The 23,731-nt window shown below is 30.0% G+C and overlaps 1 protein-coding gene and 1 long non-coding RNA gene across 3 annotated transcripts in view; one reads left to right on the top strand and one right to left on the bottom strand.

Annotated features, from left to right (window-relative positions):
• Positions 1-7,234, bottom strand: part of LOC146529865 (uncharacterized) — a 59,078-nt gene extending 51,844 nt beyond the window's left edge. The window contains exon 1 of the long non-coding RNA XR_014878904.1: positions 6,913-7,234. This is a non-coding gene — a long non-coding RNA (uncharacterized LOC146529865). The remainder of the gene's footprint in view (positions 1-6,912) is intronic.
• On the top strand, positions 621-22,471 carry LOC146529864 (trypsin-7-like). Of its 2 annotated transcripts, none has more exons than XM_085200256.1 (5): positions 621-709; positions 19,885-20,077; positions 20,435-20,684; positions 21,477-21,617; positions 21,869-22,471. In XM_085200256.1, exons 1-5 carry the CDS (start codon positions 676-678, stop codon positions 22,019-22,021), a joined length of 771 nt encoding a protein of 256 aa, XP_085056382.1. In that variant the 5' UTR covers positions 621-675; the 3' UTR covers positions 22,022-22,471. The 2 variants fall into 2 exon arrangements, with proteins under 2 accessions (XP_085056382.1, XP_085056381.1); XM_085200255.1 differs by lacking the exon at positions 621-709 and adding an exon at positions 18,301-19,333.
• The last annotated feature ends 1,260 nt before the right edge of the window (positions 22,472-23,731 follow it).

Raw genomic sequence — 23,731 nt, 5'->3', positions numbered from 1 at the left:
CCTGTCGCGCGTACAGACACACTTTTTACCCCGGCGCCACGACTGTCCTCTATATCTATACTAATATAATAAAGCGGAAGAGTTTGTTTGTTTGTTTGTTTGTTTGTTTGAACGCTAAGATCTCTGGATCTACGGGTCTGATTTACATTGTTTTTGTTTTGTATATAAGCTGCATTCTTCAGAAGTGCTATAGGCTATATAACATTACATTACACATATAAACTAATATATTTTAAAGTACTTTCTAATTTGACATGCAATTTATTCTGCCATGTTAATAACAACCGTCGCGTCGCTACGCAACCGGTACCGCGACATTTTGATATTCATCCTTATGAAGTTTGATAAATAATTAAGGAGATGTCACTGATTCGAAATGACCTAGCCTTCGGGCGACACAGTATGAGTATAACCGACGCGAAAATATTCTTATAGTTCAAGCAGGCGTAGCCGCGTCCGGGTCCACTAGTATTACATATTCCTGACAGATATGTCACACCTTTAACTTATGTCACGTTTTTTTACTATGTATATTATTATGTATTGTTTAACTTTCGCTTCAGTTCATACGAGTATGTTTATGCGCACACGTCGTACTGTACGCTATACGCCGGTCTCGAGTATAATTAGTTGCGTCAGACTCTACGTGCGTCTTGTATTTGATAGCTTGGGAGTATGCAGTGGACGAAAGCGAAATATTTATTTGGAGGTAAAAATATATATATGAAAATATTTAAATTAGATTTGGATATTATTCAAAAATATATGTATGGAGATATATGTTTTCACATAAACATATTTAGTAGATACTAGACGTAAAATAATATATGAAATTGTAAAATTGAAAAATTGAAACTTAAGTATTTCTAAATTATTTAAGTTTTCTTTTTTTATAATATTTAAGTTTAATTTGACTAAATCAAATAAAAGAAAAAAAAATAACTAAATATATTTTGTAAAAAAAATGTAGCGTAATTTCTACATTCACCTCTTGCATTTTGTACAATTCTTGAACAAAATTTATATTAATAATAAGACTTTTTACTTAAACTCTACTAAGCGTAAATTTTTTATACGCAATTTCAATATAATATACTTTTACTTTAAAAACAAAAACCGGCATGAAATATTTTGCGGGATCAAAATACCCGGCAAGAAAGCATTAGCATACATAAACTGATAGAGCTAAATAAAAATATTTTTATGAAACCATTTTCATTTTTCCGCTGTTTCTCGGTTAGTGTATGAAGGATCAAATTTATAGTTCGCGCGCTGGTCGCGTGTACGGAATAAGTTATGGATGGGTACTTTCACAAACACGTTGCAAATCTACCCTCATTTATTTTGTACTCGATGCGTTTCGCGAATGCACGTTTTACGTTTTGACGTTTTACTATAAAATATAGGTAATAGATAATATTGAATTGTTATTTCTTATGTTTGTATTTGAAAAAAATGTTATTAAAATATATGTTGCGGGGATGTGGTACGGTCTCTGACTGCTAACGTGGTAGTCGTGGGTTCAATTTCCGCGAGTAGTAATAAATTATATTTTTTAAAGCATATGCACGTATATGAAATATATATTTATGCTTTAATTTCCTAATGTTGTAATGCTTAAATTATAATCAATGCCATTTAATGAATAATCACCATTGCATTGTTGTGGCTCAGTAGGTCAGCGACTGATTGTAAATACGAATTGTGTGAGTCCGATCACTACGCGAGGAATTAAAATATATATCTTAAAGCATATATTTTATTTATATTGTGACGAATATAACAACAAAATATATGAAAAAATTGTATAATCCATACAATAAATTTTTGTTTGGCATTCGAATCTACGATTCACCTGCTTTCTTGGGTGAGCCATTCTCAATTGCGCCATAGGTCTTTGAGTATATCACAATATTATAAATATCTAAAAAAATATATATATAAAAGTTATCTCCAAAAACTTGGCGTGTTTAAAAAAGTTTACGATTTTCACTTGTCTCATCTCGTGGATATAAAAGTGATAAATGTAATCTCTTGGTTCATTTATAATATGGAGATAGCAGGATAGCCGTCTGTCGTTATTGCATGGACTTATTATAATAAAAGAATTCCAAGTGAAATGTTTTCTTTTCATATAAAACTGGTTATATTACGAGTGGTTTTTAAATAAGTTATTATGTTTCGGAATAAAAAGAGTGTATCGTCTTTATGACAAGTGGACGACCAAAATTTTATTATTATTTTTATTAAGATTTGGTTATAAAAATTTTGTTGGTAAGTGAAAAGTATAAAAATAAATAAATAAAATCATTGTTGCTATTTAATTTCTGTATTTAGAATTATGTCAAGAGTGATCTAGTGATATATGTACCAAATTAGAGATTGAAAATCTCCAATTTTCATTCAAAGAGAGACTAAGCAAATAAAATATTCCGATAAATAAAAAGTATTACTGCATACCTATACGTAACCTTAACTTAACCTCGTTTTTTTATATTCACGTCAATATATTTTTGGAAATACATCATTAGGTTGAATGTTAAAAAGGGTTGGTCCAAAATGTGTTGCGAATTTTATCACGCAAATTATAGGGATCCTTTGTGATATCACTATTTCTTAAATTTATGGAGACCCAACGATAACAATTTACCCTGCATTGGGTTAAAATCACGTTCTTTTGAAATTGATTTTTTCTTGCTTAATATTTTTCTTAATTTAAATAATTTTTCACTTTTTTTTATACTTTGAAAATGGACAGGAACATTTGGTCAGGTCATGTGAAAGTAAGCACAAAAAAAACATACTGACATAACATTAGTTACTAGTTTCTTTCCATTTAAGAATATCCAGGTGCGAAAAAACGGAATACAGAATATTCGGACTATTCAGAAATCTTAATTTTCATGAACAGGTCTCGAACCAACAACTATTGGATTAAGCAAAATACATTCCAACTGCGCCTAGATACCTCTTTATTAATTTTAAAAGAAAAAACAATTCACTAATTAAAAACCAGCGATGATTGAGGCATCACTGTTATTGAGCAAATATATTAAGTTTCGTTTTAATTACAAAATTGAATATAATTATAAACTTTGTATTTTTACCTTCAAAAACAGCCTTTACGCCTAGTGGCTCTATGAATATTTATAAAGGAAAAATAAACGATTAGTTAACTATTTGGCTTTTGTTAGAAATAATTGTTCTATATCGAAAATAATATATTATATATATTTTTTTCGAATCAGTATTATTTACAGGGGTATATATTATAAGGCCAGTCGTGGCGCAGGGGAGCAGGTGTCTGTAAGCGTGTGTTGTGGGTTCGATTACCACTCGAGGAAATTAAATATTTAATATGTTCATTTCTTCACTCTGGTCGGACTATGTAGATCTCCCGCTACGTTCAAAATAATAAATATATTTGAGATAAATAATTTAGTTTAATAAATTATATAAATATAAATTTTAAAGGTTATAAAAATATAAATTTTATGGAATAATAACAAGCATAATAAATATAAAGCGTTTATTGATATTAAATGGTCGTATAATTGATTGTTTTGTATTAAATACAAAATGCTCCTGTGTTCTTGAACTGAAGAAAACTTAATACAATATACATTATTGTATTTCATTTAAGAAACAGTAGATAATAAAGCTTTTTGAATTGAAATAAATACAAGTATAATTAATTGTATACTCATATATATGAAGTTTTTTGTAATCTTCATAGTAAAAGACCGTTTTATCCATACTTTTTTTAAAAAAACAAGAAAAAGGAAAGAAAATAGCAGAAATAAGACATTATATTATCATAATATATATGTATATCCTTGAATATTAGTTACTTTTCTTGCTGAACTTGCATGTTTGTGTAAATCAATAAGTTTTTACTATATTCTATTCAACCTGTTTCAAATAGATTTCCATAAGTTGACATTTTTCCGAGTACAGTAGAGTACAATCTCTCGAGAAATCACGATCGCGCCACGGTATGTGCCTCACGAGAATAATGTAAAAGGTTAATATCGGTAATTATTGAACGCTTTGAAAATTATTGCCTATAGATAGATACATTTATAATGAACTATGCAGTTGCAGGTGCAGATGGTTACTTTTGATATCCGCCGATAAGGTTACTCTAAGTAAAGTATGCTGAGGCAGGAAAGTAAGTTTCGTTTTTTTGTATACAAATTTAGTTTTTTGTTTTGTTAAAATAGTGCTAGCATAAATACGTTTTTTTCTTTCGAGACCAGTCGTGATGTAGCACCTGTATTGAGTGACGGAATTCAACTCCTCTCTTTGCCTCGTTACCAGATCGAAGAATAAAAAAAAAAAAATCAAATCACCTTCACGCTGTATCCCGCACACAGCAGGGTAGGCAGAGGGAACCTAGTGCTAAGACCCGAGTGAGAATCGAACCCAGAACCAGTCGGTTTTACAGTCACAACTACTATAATGCAAATATTTTTGAATAATTACTTATAATTAATCTTAATAAAGATCCATTGTTGCATAGCATCATCCGTATTTACTTTCCGTTCGTGACAGTGAGAGTACGTTTTAGTAGGTCGTGCTCATCTTATACGTGGGACGTTTAGACCACTTGCGAGAGAAAACTCGCGTTCTTTGAATTATAGTGAATTATATCAGAATCTTGCGGCTAGAAATAATGGTAAATTAGTAGAAAATTGGTAATTGAAATGTTGAGTTTTGGAAATCTAAAATAACGGAGTCGATTTGATTTATTACGTACAATTAACTGGCCACGATAATCAATGTAAACTATGATTACTACAAATTGGAAAATCTAAGCACTGTGTGATTGTTGTTTTAACCGCTCTACGTAGAATATTGGAAAGAAAAATATATGCTGTAATATATTTTTAATTACTATTTTTAGCTTCATGCTGTATATGTATATACTACAGTCCGTTCCCATTTCTCGAGTTCGGGAGGTGTTGCGTGGAGGAACTGAACGCCGTATTTTTACTAAAAATAAGAATATAAATTTTCACCCGATTGACACTCGGTCCCACTAACATAAGACATTATTGACAAGCATAACTTTGCATAACCAATATTGTCACGATATTATTAATTACTAAGTATATAAATATTTTGTAATTCATCAATAACACCTATTTAATGCAGTTTAAATATTATATATTTTTTTCTTTAGTTATGTTTACCATTTAAAAACAAAAAAAAAACAAAAAAAGTTATTAAGTTCAAATAATATAAAAAAAATGATTATTATTACAAAAACGCTAAATTGGCAAACTTTAATTTTTCGCCATCAATCTCTAAAGTATTGAACCGAGTAGTTTCGAGTAGTTCAGAACAGTGCTAATAGGCTTTCGTTATGGCCCAACGATGTTACATATTTCGTGCGAACCGTATCGGATGTTACGAAATGACGAAAAAAATTCATCGATTGTTACTGCCATGCTAATTTGAATTGCCAAACTTCTATTTTCAACACTAGCCTTTTCAACAGTTAAGTACACTTATGTTTATATATTTCTTTTTTCAGCTTGATCCTGTATCCTGTATATCGCAGGGAAACAGAGGGAACCTAGTGTTAAGATACTCTGTTTCCTACTTTTTGTCGAATTTTCAAGGCATTGCGTGTTGAGTGGCGAAACTCAACGCTGCACTTTTGCCTTGGTACCAAAGCGAAGAAATTAAAATATTAGTAAATAATAATTCACTTCGTTAACGGGAATCGAACGCAAAACGACAGTCTCCACTATCAAATGACGGTACAGTGCACTAATATATTATTATTAACTTGTTTAAAAATTCAATTATATTAAATTAAATTTATTTTAAGCAGTTTAGCAGTTCTTACGATAACTAAAAAACGAATTTTAAATTACCTATATTTTATTATTTTTATCTTTTTTTAAAATAAATTATATTATTTATTTTTAATAAAAATATTAAATGATAACAGCTATTTAAATGATTAAGAATTAAGAAAATATTATATTTATAATTTATAAAATAACATTTTAATATTCATACAATAATATTTTTATGCAAAAATGTGGATAATTTTCGTAATAATATATTCAATTAATTCTAATATCGACCTAAGGTTTATTATAAATATTCATTTATTAAATACTTGTAAGAGTGGCCTGTTTCTAGCCTGTGTAATAAAATTGTTTCCAACCAATACCAAATAACTATATCGATTAATATATATTTTTATTTTATATCTAATAAATATTATTTTATTTATTTCATTTAGTTCACATTAAACGTTTACGTAATTAGAATAATGAATAAAAACTTTCTTTTGTAGATAAAAAGAATTGTTCTGTTCCAACTTTCCTTTCTTTAAAACAATAATGTGTTTCGCAAAAATACTCATTTCATTCAAAAGTTAATTATATTTTATTATTTTAAAATAAAATGAATAAATATATTTTATTAAATCAATGGTATATATTTATGATGGTACTGATTGAGACAAAATTGGACTTCAATAAAATTCGGACCTTATTTACATGTAATATTTCATGCTAATGACAGCTAATGTACCGTATATTGACACCTTACAATACGTTTATCGATTTATTTTCAGCAATTAAATTATTATAAAAAAAATATCTTCAAAGGATATATTTATGTTTTTAATATGTTAACATTATCGCTTATTTATTTTTGGAATATTATTATTTCAATTGTAATTTGAAATGTTAATTAAATTAATTTTAAATTATTGAAATATGTTTAAAATCAAATTGTTTCTATAAAATTAAAAAGAAATAAAAAAAATATAAACCCTACATAATAGAAAAAAGGGACACACACACACACATATTAGAAAACACAAACAAAATGTAAATCAATTAATAAATCACAATAAATTACCATAAATTACAAAGAAAAGCTTACCTTAAAAAGAAATAAGCTTAAACACACACTAAAAGCACAAAAGTTCAATAGCCACAGTTCACAAGATATTTCGTAGTTCGACTTAGTTCGCTCTCAGCCACTGTCGTTGTAACACTGAACGTAACGGAAGAGCAATGCGTGCCTGCGCCCGCGCAACCTAAAAGTAAAACCGAAACGGTCGCTATATCAAAAATATAACCAATCTTGTTAGATTGTTATGCGTATTAAGGTTAAGGATAGAATAGTAGCAATAGGTGTTTTTCAATAATCAATTTGCTGTACCATATTTAGTACAATTGCGTACTATAGAAACGAGAGCGTGTGAGGATCGTGAAATATTGAACGGTTGCTAGATATAGAATTACAACAGAATTATCGGTTACAGCTAATTTGTTGAATTACTGAAATTGGATTAGCGATTTCTCTTGGTTGCTGCTTTGAGAGATTACAGTTAAAATGTAATATTATGTACAAGTTTTTATTAATATTAACGACATTAACCATTTATGTATTTATTTTTTAATACTAGAAAAAAAAATACATTCTAAGCTTAAGACATTGTCGTGACTCGTGACATATTTTTTTTATGTAAAATATTTTTTAATAAATATTAAATGTGCATATATGTATTTTTTAGGATTATTTAAGAAAACAAAAAATAATAAACAAAATATTATTTAAGAAACCAAATAAAAACAGAAAATATTAAAAAATCTACGGTCAATCGAAATGACAGCTGGAAAGTTTTATGAACAAATAAAAATCGTATTGGACAGTTAATGTAACTATAAACATTATTAATAAGAAAATGAATGTCGTAAAAAAATGTATTGACATTTTATCACGAGCGATCGGTCGCTTTTGGCTGTCCGTAGTCATTTTATTAGGTGTTAAATGTCACATATTATTGTTATCTAATATTTATTTTATGCACAACTATTATACAATGCCGTTGAGGGCGTAGTGGCGCAGGAGTACTGTAAACTGTACGGGGTTCGATTTCGATTGAAATCGAAAATGAAATGTTTATTATTTTCATGTCCTAGCTCTGGGACCGAAACAATAAAGCGAAAGAATAAAGCGTGAATATAATAAAGGAAGAAAAAAAGTGTTATTCCATGTGGCGCAGCAGGGCAGTATATAACTGTAAGCGTGATGGTTATGGGTTTGCACTCTATGACATTAATTATTTTCACTATCCCGTTTTAGTAATAATAACTCAAAATTCACGCAGGAAGTCAGAACGGTGTGTCTTACATTAGGCTCTCTTAGCTATGAGTGTGTAATGCGGAATATTAAGTTTAATTTAAAATTTATTTACTTACCATTAAATAAAAAAACATTATCAGCTTTTATTTTTTTTTATTAAGCAAATACACATATAAGTGGAGCTAAATTTAGTTTTTATTAGGACTAACATTTAATTTAAGTAATAGAAATTTACGAGAAGGTTATTACATCATACATTTGGCAAGTAAATAGGTTCCAACATGAGATCATCTGTTAACATAGCAACTCGGTACAGCGGCTGCGACTAAGCAAACCCAACCATCCGGTTTGTACTTTATATTAATATTTGTTGAAGTCTAGTAATAAGTATCAAATATACGTATAATAATATGAAATAAACAGGTATAATATAAATGCAGCTTATTTCTGATATTATTTGTTAATGTTAGTCATATCGTTATTTTTAAGCTTCGTAGTCTGTATTCAGTCTGGATTCATAGAAAAAAAACTTATAAAAAAAATTAAATAATGGGTATTCTCGCTCTGAATATATCTAAATTATTTATTATATTTATCTGAAAAATATATTATTGAGATTACGAAATTTTGTCGTTACTATTTTTTACCAGAGGCAAGTAAAGGCGACAGTGTGACTGGTAAGGCGACAGGTTGCGGGTTCAATTCGAATTCGAGAGAAAGAAATATTTAATATTTCCGTTTCTTTTACTGGCTTAAGGCACGGTGCGGCGTTGAGTTCCGTCATTCACACACGCAATGCCTTCAGAATTCGACGGAAAATTATGGATTATTTTAATATGTGGATGGATTATTGTATATGGGATTCGCTAGTGTGTGACGCTAAAAAAAAGCCATAGTATTTTTCAAAAAATATATTAGGTATATTTTTTACCAACTGGTAAAGAAAAAACAAGGTTTCATCGCGTTTTAAATAAAACTGGTACTATAACGTGTAGGACGTTTTTGTTTTGTATTATTTTGTACATCGCACAAAACACCGAAACCCCGATTGTAAACTATACGCTAAAAGATTACAAAGTATTGTTTGGAACTGAAATCTCTTTTGTCACAAACATGAATCTATTTTAGACAAAAATCCTTTTGATTTTTTGGCAAAATCAAAATAAGGTAAAATGCTATAATTTACATTTTGCTCTGAACTAAAAATAATATATATAAATAAAGAGTTTGTTTGGCTAAGTGCACCAATCTCAGGAAGTGATGGCTGACACTGAAATCCTATTTTTGTTGTGGATAGTCCGTTTTATTGGGGAAGTGAGGGATAGGCTATTCATTAGAGCTTCATCACGATGATCGATTCGATATAGCCCACTGTATAAGCGATCTCTTCAGAAATCACGTTAGAATATGTCGCGCGTCATGTTTCCATTAGAAGACACAGAGGAAGTCTTGGGTAAACAGTAGTTAGAATATAAGCGTATATAACTATGTACGCTAGTAGTACTTAACTAGTACGGTAGAAAGTGTCAGTAGAACTCGCGCACGAAGAGTTCCATACCATTATTTATTTTTATTTCATTTACCGTAACAAAAATCCTATTTGTTGTATGGTGCCTCCTTTGTTGCTATAATGGCTGCAGAAATACACAATTTGTGAAAATTTGAACTATTTATGAGGTACGTCCTGATGACAGCTTATAAAAAAATCCTTTTTAATGCTTTTACATTCAATTTTACAATACGCAAATTTACACAACACCAACCAATTTGTAACAAATAAAAATCAGAGCAAGTATTTCGTTTATTTCCAAAAATATAATTGTGAAACGTAAACAAGTGACTTTTGTAAAAGGGGTCGACGAAGGCTTGAAGCGTTGACGTTGTCGCAGTAAACAATTAAGTCGGAAAGGAAATCTTTACAAATAATTCAGATAGGGGCTTTTGTACGCAATATACTTTGGGAAGCTCGTTTATTTTAACGGCTTATTTTAGAATAATTATTTAAATATTATAAATCAAGAAATAAAGCTTTGTATATAATATTGTGTTCGAAATAAGCCCAGTCGAGTATTTTAGATGTAATAATGGCAGTTGGTACAATATTAATTCAAGAATTTCCTTGTTTATTGAGTAATTGGATAAATAATGTAAAATATAAGTTATAATATCTTATATATTAGTATAATATATAAAAAAATGAAACCCATATTTATTAAAGATTTTTTTCCAATTCGACATTTTTCCAATATGTGAATAAATTCAATATAATAAAGCTTCTCGCTGTATCGCGTATATAGTGGTGTAGGCAGTTTTCGTTTCCTACATTACATTCCATTTCGTTTTCGTGTTCAAAGAGTAGCAGAACTAAACGCCGCGCTATGTCTTGTTAGCGACCGACGAAATCAAAATGTTAAAAAAATTCAGTTTTACGACTGGAAATCGAACCCAAAGCCCTTGCGTATACAATCACTGTGCCACTGTCGTACACGCCATGACGATTTATGTAATGAAATAATTTAAAAAAATATATTTAAATTTAAGTTTTTTTGTTGTGTATCTTTAATTGACTATTTTATACACTATAGCGTGGCGGGAAGGCGTTATTTTTCTATAAATGGTCTGAAAAAAAAATATCTCAATGAATATATAATAACCTGACTAAAGTTGGACATACAAGTCTTACGGACACACCATATATATACGAATAAAATCTTGTTCGTCCAAGGAAATCTCATTACTCGGAAGCGATGCAGTCGTTCCATACACTACGAGAGGCGTAAGCTTGCTCATTGTATTTTTTTTCCCTGAAATTTTTCGATTTTTTTAGGTTCACGTATCCCGGATGTAATAGAGAAGGCACTGAACCAGGGAACATAGTGCTAACACACTCTGTTCTTCATTAATATACTTTTAATGTCTACTTTACGCCGAATTGTTAAGGTGTTAAGTGGCGGAATTCAACGCTGTGCTTTGCGTCGTTACTAATGACGCGTAAATAAAAATATTAAATATCTAATATCTTTCCTAACTAACATCATTTAATTTCACCTTCACCCATAAGAATACTGAAAATTTATATCCAACTTTGACTCTAGCATCTATTCATATAAAGATAGGTTTCTATATATTATGTGAATCTGCTACTACCACGGTTAGTTACATTTTAATCTTGCTACGGCGTTCCATTTTCTTGATTAAACATAATATTTTTTTGTATTTTAAATTTTTGAACAAGCTGGTTTTAGGCTGTATCAATGGCAAGTGTAATACTGACCAAGCTGGGCATGCTTGTCAGATATTCCGTCAAACTTATGATCATCATAAATCCACGTCACCTTAGCTTATTCCTCATGTGACGTGGTACAAATATTTTGCTCATGTAACTTTGGAAAATAAAAATGGAAATATTTATTTTTTCCTTATATAAAACAATAAGTACATTTTTTTGAGATATTGCTGAAATATTTTGAAATAAATAGAACATTTTAACCATTGATAACTATTTTATTTTATTTCAAATATAACTATAACTCAAAACTAAGAAAAACCAAAAATAAATTGAATCTCCAAACGAAGATTAGTATAAAAATAATAATTTACACCTAAATTTAGTAAAAAAACAATTCAAGGGTATATTCTTTTAACTTAATATTGAAAGTTCAATAGGTGTAAAAGGTGCTGCTAGTTCTAGACTGTATCAATTAGCGAGTTGCAGAACTCACGGTCCAAGTGATTGTTGAATCATTTGCAATGCACATACCGGTAACGAGCTCTTAGCATATATTACGGCCATTTAGAATAAACTGACAAAGAATAGAAATATTATTATTAGTACAAAAGGCTACTTGAGAAATTTTTCTTTTAAGTGCTTTTTAAGATTGGGTAAAAGTTTCGAAATTTGGCATATTTACTTTACTTTTTGATATTGGCAAAATAAGTGCGAGTCAAACACACACCGAGGTTCCCATACTCAGGATTGTAGGTAAACGGAAAGTACAACTAATAAACGTTGACAAATTAATGATGGGAATAATATGCCAGTCAAGACCGTAAGGCAGAAGAAATCTAGTCTTGAGTTACTCCGTTCTCCATTCTCTGCCGTGACATGGCGTGGAACTCAACGCTGTGGTTTGCCTCGATACCAGATCAAAGAAATGAAATTGAACCCACTGCCTGCCCCCTGCCCCGCGTTTACAGTCACACTTCGTGCCCCTGCGCCACGACTGGACTGGCCTATAAAGGAATTCATTATTTTTTTAAAATTATATTTATAATTTACTGTACACCAATTAAAAATATCGCCTTTAGTTATTTTACTTTTAATATTAATAAATCTTAGATCGTATTAAATTATATATTTTTTTATACTTATCTTAATTGAACACTTTGTATCTCGTTAAGAGTTTTTTCTATAATTAATTGAATATTTTCTTTCTCTACTCATTAATAGTACATGGCTAATATGTATAATTGATTCTTATAATTGTAATAATAATATATTATATTGTTTAATATGGATATAAAAGAAGTCGGCGTGGCGCAAAGGTCGACTGTAATTCGATGGTTGTGAGTTCGATCTCTACTCGGAAGAATAAATGATTAATTTATTAATATTTTCATTCCTTCCTTCTGGCACCAAAGCAAAAGCCCGTCGTTGAGTTCTGCCACTCAACACGCTTCCCTCTATCGCCTCTGCTGTGTGCGGGATACAGCGTGAAGCTGATTTTTTATATATGGATATAATTATTAAATAGGTTAAAAAATAATAAAATAATAAATATACTTAATTATTAATGATGAGTACATAAATATATAATTATATACGATATGTAGAAATAATAGAAACGCTTGTAATATTCATTATATTTTTATTGCTTCCGCTTATTGCTCACGGTATAAAATATACAATGACGCCAACTTATAACATGCTATTAGCGTATATGTGACAGATTATGAAATTTTAGCTATAAATACTAGGAAACAAAGAAAAACTATAAAACCAATACATAAATATATGTATATTTGATTTCAATATTATATGAAATACGAATACTTATTTATGTAAAGTAACAATTAAATTCGATTAAATTTTTAATAACTATTTTATACTAGCGGACGCGCGCAGCTTCGCCTGCTTATTTGCACCCTTAGAGGTGGATTCTAATAACCCTTGAACACGTGTTTAATGAAATATTTTTAAGTTATTCACCTAAAAAATTAATGCCTAATTACTAATGGTGAAACTGAATAAATAAATAAATAATTCTCGGGTTCAACTGAACCTGGTCCTTCGGAAGGCTCGCGTGTATACCACAGGTCTAACATGTACAGGTCCCTTAGAGAATATAAAATGTTTTATTGTCTATATCAGCTAAGATCCATCTCTGAGTAACCATAGATAATTGCTCAAAAATGGTCGCTGGTTAAATTAATTAATTGTTATTTCATTAAAAAAAATACAGTTTCTAGTTCAATTCCACCACTCAAATAAGTAATGTCTCGAATTTGGGCGGAAGGCAGATAACGAAGTATAGAACTTTAAGTGCTTTCTGCTTGCAATGTTCTGGAGATGCGTGACATTAAAGAGGTTTTATGCTGTATGCCTCATATAGCAAGGTAGGCAGAAGGAACCTAGTGTTAAGAAACTGACTTTTTCACTTTTGCGAAGTTCAACGCCGCGCTTATTTCTTTTTGTGGCATAATATTAATATATTTTTTCTCTATAATCAATAAAGTATTAACAGTATTGTTCAAGCCGGTGCGTCCCGATCCAAGCATCATTAGAGGATATCCTCTTAACGCCAATTAAAACAATACGGTTCGCTGTCACGTTTCCGCCGACGTGACACTAACTACTAACTACAGATAAACAGACGGTTAGCTTAGGCGTGTCTTTTACACTTCATCTATTTGACTTAAAAAAGGATTTTCCTTTGTTAATTTTGGTTAGAGTCGTTTCTGTTAAGGTTTTTTTTTTAAATTGAATTGATATTTTTTATTTTTAGGGCTCCGTTCAAAAGTAAAATTTATCATTTTATTCTCCGTCTATTCCTTTTGTTAACAAAATTATCTAGAAATTATTTGATAAAGATTTAATTTTGTTCTAATTGATTATTTAATATTCTAATTTCATTAGAATATGATAAATATGTAGGTTTAGTTATAGATGAAATTTGAAGAATATTTTTCTTCTATTGAGTAACGTTATTTCTTTTTACCGTACTTCGCGTGTTCTCCGTACAACGTGACATTGTCGAATTGATTTGTTCTTAGCCGGCACGCTTGAAACGGTTTTACTTTAGAGCTACACTAATATCAACTTTTAATAGAAATCATTTTATTTATTTATTTTTAAACATCACATTATGTACGTTTTCAATACATTACAGACTGAACTATCAATAGGATTTATAATATTATTAATTTAAAATTTTATAACTATATGTAGGTAAATTAATATTCAAATAATATCGAATCACAGTCAAAATAAAATAAAATATATTTTGGTAATTATATATTTTATTGAATGCGCCGCTGGCTGTATTCCTATCAACATCATAATAATTTCATACAAATTAATATTTACAAAGTATACAATATTATTTTATAATTAACAGAATTATAAACTTAATTTTTCTATTCTACTTATATTATAGATGTGAAAATCTATGAGAATGGTTGTTTCCTTATTCTACTTTCACGCAAAGACTTCTGAACAGATTCCCTCAAGTGGGGATCGAACTTACAACTGTCCCGTTATAATTACAACCTTGTGCCCCTGCGCCAGGACGGTTTATGTATAGATATTGTATAATATGATAAGTCAAAGCGGGCGAAGCCGCGATTGTATGGCTAGTATACTATAAATAGACGTAGAGTTTTTCAGAGTCGCCATCTAAAAAGTGATTACAAAAGCAACCATTAACGCACGAAACCAATAGCAGCTCCAATTGTAAAATGGTATTGACAAAATACAATGAAATGGGTGTTGAACTGTTGAGTTAAAGTTTCTTAACTTTTTGAAATTATGCAAATGTAATAGTTTCACGGTAACGTATTTCATATGTGAATTTCACAATGTGACCTTCGTACTAACCTGAGTACGTGACACTGCTCTATCTAAGCCGTAATTAGTCGTAAATGGGCCAAAAGCGATGGAAGCTGAGATAAATGAGCAAAAGTTTGTCTAATGCGATTATATCTACCGACTATTATAGTTGTATTTAGTTAAAGTACGTAAAATACTTTAGAAAATTAAAATAGTAATCATTGTGGAACAGCGAGATTGGCTGTAAGCGTGATAGTTGTGGGTTCGATTATTGCTCAGCAAATGATTGTATTCAAATTATTTTGATTTCTCCGCTCTGATAAACAAGGCGCAGGGTTGAGATCCGTCATTGAACACACAATGTCTCGAAAATCGAGCGGAAAGTGGAGAAGCCTAACTCTATGTTGTACAGTTGTTTCTCTTACTCAAATAATAATGGAAGACGTAAATCAATATTAGCAAAAAATAAAAAAGGAAAGGTAAAATATTAAAATACATTTTACTACATAATATTACGTATATAGTAAATTATACAATTCAAAGATTAAATATATATAATTTATTCATAGGCCTAAAACGATTTTAAATTATCAAAATAATAAAAGTACAGATAAAAATAAACCTATAATATTTTTTATTTAAAGCCTTAAAAAATACTCTTTTAGTTACAATTTTAGCTTTGCTCTATTCGGACAGTCAAATGGAAAGTGGATGGATTATGCTAGACTTTTTTTTCACACGATGAAATATTTAACTAAAAAAGATTTTGGGCTAAATGTATTCTCTCATGTAAGTATAAAGTCCATAAAATCTATTGAACTTTTATTTGTCAAAGTCTTGTCGTTTATTTGTTAAATATAAATAATAAATTAATGATTTAAAAAACTAAACACACGCTTACTAGGCAGTCCAAGGTTCCATCAGCCGTCTTCCAATTCCATCCAAATCAAGATGAAAAAAAACACCTGGGATCAGCGGCGGATAGTGCCAAACAGCAAACGCGACGGTTTTGGGTTTGATCCCTGCTCGGAGCATTATGTTATTATTATTTCGCCGCTCTCGTCAAACTAGACGCGACGTTGAGTGCCACGAGCAGTAAACGGAGAACGGAGACACTAGACTCTAGCAGTCTGCTTTGCTGAAAAAAGAAAAGATGTAATATATACAAAACATAGAAGCAAGGTAAATAAAATACATTGTTACTCTTTCTATGACTTCTCACTTAATCATAATACTTAACTTCTTTTTATTATAAAATTTAATTAAGTCGAGCGAGGCTTAAGCCACACCATTGCATCAATGAATACTATGATGTTTATATATTCATAATTCTATTTTTTTTTTATTTAAATTAAATTATTAATTTATATTGCAAGAATATTTAATATAAAAAAAAGAAAAAAAAAGAACAATTTCATTGAAATATTCGATTTAATTAAGAAATATAAAAGTATTTGAGGAATGTGATATTGCATCAAACTTTGATTGTGTAGGCGATATCCATCGCTCTATGCTTGAACAAATATACGCTTTATTACTTGTGATGTAAAAAGATATAAAAGGAGTAGTAAAACGCTTTACACTAGAGGAAATAACTTGAGATTAAATTTCCTTGTATTTCGGTAGCACTGATCAAGTATATCTTTTATGGTTATTAGGCTGTGCTTGGAAATTCGCTCTTTTATATTCGCGTACTATGTATGCTAGTATTTCATGAATTTTTTTGGGTAAATGGAAATAGCCTAAAATAACTAACTAACCTAACTCTAGTTAGTTTTTAGGCTAGTTCCATTTCGTTGCTACTTCATTTTCATTTAGTCCGTCCTAAATTGTGCATTTATTTAGCCAGATCTAGAAATTAAATAAAATAAATATTAATTTATCTTCCATTTGAGATTCGAATCCTAAGCCATCAATCAAGGAAATGTCAAGTGCTGTAGGGGTTTTTTTTCAGTAAGCACGGTGATTTTATTTTGATATCGATTTTTTAAAATGTTTAGTTTTTGAAAAATACTCGTATATGGCAAACTAAGTAAATTACAACATCTTTAACTCTCGTGGAAGGTTCCACGTGAGTGGAAGATGGGTGAGTTCATTAGTGTCTCATCCTACAGTTCAATGACTTGACTCTTAAAGAAATCCCAATGTTTGTCTGATATAATATTATTATACGTATATAGGAGCCATAACTTAAAGTCTTTTTAGTCGTATCGATTTAGACCTAAATTTTGAATAAAGGTTTATTAGGCCCTGCTTTGCCGTTTTTATTTGTAGCCATTTGTTACCCGGAGTGGCACTTTTATCAATGGAAGTAAATTTACGTTGGTGGATAAAACATTTCAACAAAAGAATTACAATAATTGTATTAATTTTTGTTTTAAATTTATTATTATTACCCTGAATTTGTGCCCCAGGTAAGAGATATCGTTACCAATAGAGCTATAAATTGTGATACTCGAACATAATTTTGAATTAAACAGTGCTCATATTCTGATTTGAACATTTATAAAAATGAATTATCGAAATTTACTTTTGCTATATATATTTAGCAAAAATACCTAAGGACTTTTTTTAACATATACATTATTCTATTATATAAGAAATGATGACATAATGTAATCTGTATTACCAAATAAAACCAAATAATATTATTGATATTTACCTTGAATTTTAATATAGCGTAGCGTATATTAATCGCGAGACATACATATTTCTTCATTCACAGCTTCATATCAGCCTCTCCATGTCATCTTGAAGATCCTGACACCTTTACCATAGGCCAAACAAAGTTCCAGATCGACGTTTTCCCCATATCCATACACATAAATTATAAAAAAAAATATTTTCAAGCAAAATAAGTTTCACATCGTACTGCATAGCTCGGAGGCTATTAAGTAATTACACGATAAAAAAATGTTCGACATTTTAAGTAGATAGGGGAGCATGTAATTGAAATACGTTGTACGATGATTACATGTTAGACACAAATGAAGAAAAAAGTATTCTAAATATTGTTTATCCTATTATTAGTGAATACTGAATACGGCTCGAGGCCGATGATACATTGTTAGTATAATACTTTATAATGTTTTTTTTACCTCAAAGAGTTATATTACGGTAGAAACGTTACTTTTTAGTAGTTTTTTAGTAATATATAAAAACTAGGTTCCCGCTACGTACTCTCTATATTCAGAATTTAAAGTAATAAAAAAACTTGCTACGTCGAATCGATTAATAAAATTGATTATTTTTTTGCATGTGCATGTCAATTATGTATTGTAATTGGATATAGATTGAATATAATATAAATATCGATAATGTGAATTTTGGGATCCTCCTACTCAATATGATAATATCAAACAAAACAGCCAAAATGATTTTTTTTAACTGACTCATTTTTTCAAAAAAGAAGAAGTTCTATATTCTACGACTATACTTTTTAAAAGGAAAAAGGGATCCTGTATGGGATAATTTATTGACAGTGTAACCATCTGTCAAAATATTTATCTCGAGATCGTGTGAAGGGTATGAAGCTGAAATTAATGCCAGGTCTAAAAAGATATAAAAAATTATGAATAGCTCGCTATATGCTGCATTTGTATTTTGTCTAAAACTCCCCGCATAATTAAAACCTAACTACCTAGGTTAGATACTATTCGTTACGGTTATTAAAATTGGTACAAAGAGAGAACTTAAGAAATAAATAAAGGAAAAAATTCGAAAGTGACATTTAAAATAAATTATGTTCCTGATAAAAACTATTACAACTGATAGTACTAGATAATAAAAGATTAAAATAAACACATACATATTACATACACGGAAGAATTTTCTATAGAATATAATAAGCGTAGGCATATTTAACGTAAAATGGCCTTTGCACGTATAATTGCGAAACTGGTGACTTAAGGTAATAAGGTAAAAAAGAAGTAAATTTCTTCACCTATTAACTATAAACGAAGATAATTATTACCGAGATCTCAAAATATGACTTATATATAATGAATCTCTTATCGCCCACATAAAGTGGTTCCAGATAATAGCTAGTATTATAGGCAGTATTTAAACATTTTTTGCGATCTTTTTTTTATATTTGACTTCAAGTGTGTACAATGAAGAAGTCAATTTCAGTAGTGCTATTGCTTTTTTGTATATATATTAATGGTAGGTAGTATAATGTGGTTTATACACCAATATGTCAACACGACAAGTTGGGGGTTCGATTCCTACTCGAGGAAATGAAATATCTAATATTTTCAATTCCTCGCTATGATTGAAGTTGAAAAAGTTGGACAAGTGCGAGTCGGGCGTCGTTTTTTAAAGTAAATATAGAAATATAATTATTTCAAGAAATCATGGGGCCGTAGATTTGAGTATATGGTTTGAATTTCAACTCAATATCTCCAAGCGTTCTGGAGATAAAGGCTCTTGACAGACAGACAGACGGACAACAAAGTGATCTTATAAGAGTTCCTTTTTTCTTTAAAAGGTTAACGGAACCCTAAAAATATATACATATACAATATATAAAATGTTTTTCCACTCTCACACATTTCAAGTATATACCAGAATAGAGAGAAATAAGAGTAACATACGCGGTCGATTCTTAAGCCCACGAAATGCATGCATCGCATATATAGACAGACAGACAGACACGGATCCACAATCAAAGCTCTTGTATTGCATATTTATTTCAAAATAAAATTATATTTTAGATATTTCCGCAAGAAGACATGCACATCATCATGGAAGAAGTGTAGAGAAAATTGTGGGCGGATATAACACAACCATCCAGGCTGTACCGTACCAAGTATATTTGCTGCTGCAGATGGGAAACGACTATTATCAATGCGGAGGATCCATTATAAGCGACCGATATGTTTTAACGGCCGCTCATTGCTTGAGAGGGTACTTACTATATAGTATTTCTGTTTTCACGCTGCAACCCGCAAATAGCAGGGTAAGAAGAGGGAACTGAGTATTAAAACACTTCGTTCCCCACTTTCACCCCATTTTCGAAACGAGTTTAAAGCCGCGCGTAGGCTTCGTGCCGATTTTCATTGTAGTCTTGAATACTATATAGTAGTTTACTTAGCTATACTAGTTTTATTGTAAGGATGAGCATATAATCGCTAAAATATTGCAATTTTACAGATTTTTTGAAGAAAAAAGGATTTTTTACGTTATGTTTACTTTTATTAATATTTCCGAATATGTATTTAGTCTATTACTTAGTAAAAATAAACCTATTGTTATATATTACAGAATACAAAGAGTATTCGTAAGAGCCGGAAGTACACTAGCTAGTAGCGGTGGTACTCAATACAACACCACCAGCTTCTCATCACATCCTCTTTACAATCCTAGCACCTTTGACTATGATGTCGGTGTGATAAATATACCATCAGGAATGAATTTAGATGGGGCTAACACAAAGGCAGTGGGATTGCCCAGTGCAACCACCACTATACAACCGGGAACCAATATTTTGGTGTCAGGATGGGGTGATACTACTGTAAGTTAAATTTTTTTACACTTTTTTAATTTAATAATATAAATTAAGGAAAAATTACAATTTATTGATTGTAAACAAAAAAAAATTAAGTAAGTAAATGAAATGTGTTAGTAGTTAATGTAATATTTGATACCGAATTTGGATAAATTAAACTTTACTTAGATTTATATATACCAATCCAAAGTTACAAAGATCTGAGTACCCAACGGGGCGTAAGCTTGCACGCAACCAGTACATCTCCGAAGTAAGAACTTCAAAGACAAGCTTGCCATGTTTCTAAGGGTTTGCATATCTTTAGCGATTATACATCATGCATGATGCTGACAGTTCAACCGAATAGTACTGTATACCAGTGTAGAGTTCGTTTAAGTAAGATTTTTTATAGAAATATTTCTGAACTTGACTTACACAAAAGAAAAGAAACTGATAAGACTTTTACATATTTGAATTCTTATTAGTAATGATTGAAGGTAGAAATCGGAGTGATGTTAATATTTAATATTCATAAATTTATACCAATATGTAATATCTGTTAAATCTGGGAGCTATAGAGAAATGTTCAATATTTTTTTTAATACATAGGCATTTTTAGTAATTGGATACTGCCTCGACACCAAAGCGAATAAATGAAAATATTAAATATATTTAATTTTCTTTAAGTGGGAATCGAACCCACAACCTGTCACGTTTACAGTCACACTCTTGTGCCCCTGCGCCACGACTGGCCTCATTGATTTTATAATGATTTTATAAGTTTATCATATTTCAGCTAATATGTTTTTTTTGTAATAGGAAAATGGTAAGGTGAGCGAAAATCTGATGGCAGTGCAGATTCCAACGGTAGCACAAAACAATTGTAGACGGTCTTATAGGGCTTTAACACCGCGACAATTTTGTGCTGGCGTGCCTCAAGGTGGTAAGGATTCTTGTCAGGTAAATAAAACACCTAGCTAAAAATTATTAAGTGAGGAATATAACAATATTTATATTTAAAAAAAAATAATTATATGCTTAAATATGTAATATCATAATTCTGTAATTACGATTAAAATTAAGTTAAAATACGATTTTTTTTTGTATATTTAAAAAAAATCTTAGCCTACAGAAAACTTTATTTAACTTGGTTAGGTATACAATGTAAATAACATAAGAGCTTAATATATAACAAGTTATTTTATGCACAGGGTGATTCCGGAGGTCCGGCAGTATCGACGTCCACAGGTCTCCAACTAGGTGTGGTTTCTTTTGGAGTTGGATGTGCTAGACCTGGATATCCTGGTGTATACACTAATGTTCCAAGAGTACGAAGATGGATCCAAACTGCCACGGGCGTATAATTACCGGTTTTCTACGAACTTGTCGCTTGTCGCTGTCTTTCCGCCTACACTAGACAATCGTTTTTAATAGTACGTAATGATTAATAATTGATATTTGAGAAAGTAATAAAATAAATTTAAGAATTAAGGTAGAAACAAATACATAATGTATATGTATATAAGGTAAATAATTAATGTTTATTAATATTTTGTTTTTTTTATTTAAATTTTAACGAAATAGTTTGTTTAATGTGACTTTATTAACTTTTGTCTTAATTAGATATAAGATATGCTAAAAGTATTATAGAAGTTAGTTTTATTTTGTTTTAGAACGTATTTGGTGTAAGAAATAAGAGGTCTTTTCTCTTTGTAATATTTTAGTCGTAGAGGCACTGTTTACTTGTTATAGAGTTTTGTTGCTTATTGTAATTTTCTTATCATTGATAATATTAAAAATACTTGTTCAATTAATATGTTTTTCAATATAAATTACGTAATTATTATATGTGTACAAGTCTAAGCTTTGGTAACAATAATATTATTGAAATTACTATTGAGAAAGTAATAAAAGAAGACAAATTACAATTAACATAATAGAAAATAAAACAATGAAAAAGAAGTAGTATTATTTTCAAAAACTAAAATTAAAATCGCTATTTCTTGGATAACATATCGAAATACTTGTGCTTGAAGGAATTTTTGAAATTATTCAAAAATTCCTTTTAAGTCTTATTTACGACACTCTATTTTCCATTTTCTGGATATTTGGAAGCATGTTTTTTTTTCTCTAAATCGAAAATACTGATGTTATAAATATAGTTACAAATCTCTTTATATGAACCCATGACTACCGTGATAACCAATAATTATGTATAATTTATGATTGTATATTAAACGTTAATCGTTCAGTAAGACATAAGGGAGAAGTGGCATGAAGGAGCCAGGTTTTGAAAGAGCCACTTGCAATATTATAGTAGTTTAGGAACGGATTCGTTAGAATATTTTATTTTTAAATGGCAACATTGATTTCACGCCACCCACAAAAATTTTACAGTTCATCGGAACCAACGGACGCCGATATGTCGAGTTGAAGTTTTTGGCATTCCAAAGTAAGTATTTTACCTCCTTTACGTTGTTTTTTAGTATTTCACTGTAAACAAATACGGGTAATTGGAATATAGATTGAGTTTAAGTATATATTTGGCCTTGTAACTGCATTAAAATTGAGTTTGAAAAGTTTTAATTTCGTTGTCATTTTGGAGGTTACATTTTTTTTTAGAATAGGTTATGAAAGAGCCGGGTGGACGGGCCTTGAAAGAGCCGAAGAAAAAACGAATAAGGTCCGAAAAATAAAAAAAAAATTGAGAAATTAAGCACTGCAAAGATTTTATGTTGTATAATGTTAAGAATAATATAATGTTAAGAAAAATAGAATATAAATAAAATAATATAATGTGATTGGTCTGAATAATATAAGATTAAAAAGTTTGTTAGAATTATGTACTTAAAATGACTGATAGAATTAAAAAAAACATTACTTTTTAATAAGAATTATTAAATCGTTTTTATTTAATATTGTTTAGCATAATTTTCACTGTTATACCTCATAATATAAGACTGGCTCTTACATAACTTTTAATGGCTCTTTCAATACCGAAATGTTATGAAAGAGCCAAATGACACATTTTTTTAAAATGAATATTTTATTAATGAATTATTGTATTTAAGGTT

This window comes from Heliconius melpomene, chromosome 17 (assembly GCF_056956725.1).
Source record: "Heliconius melpomene rosina isolate 202511_hmr_F chromosome 17, ASM5695672v1, whole genome shotgun sequence".
NCBI classification, from domain to species: Eukaryota; Metazoa; Arthropoda; class Insecta; order Lepidoptera; family Nymphalidae; genus Heliconius; species Heliconius melpomene.
This window is presented reverse-complemented; position numbering and strand designations above follow the sequence as displayed.

Bases quoted from the DNA above. Each gene is read 5' to 3' on its own strand.
- LOC146529864 (XM_085200255.1), top strand. From the start codon at position 19,282: ATGAAGAAGTCAATTTCAGTAGTGCTATTGCTTTTTTGTATATATATT. The intron at 20,685-21,476 runs GTAAGTTAAATT...TTTTTGTAATAG, and splicing joins CAGGATGGGGTGATACTACT to GAAAATGGTAAGGTGAGCGA. The intron at 21,618-21,868 runs GTAAATAAAACA...TTTTATGCACAG, and splicing joins GTGGTAAGGATTCTTGTCAG to GGTGATTCCGGAGGTCCGGC.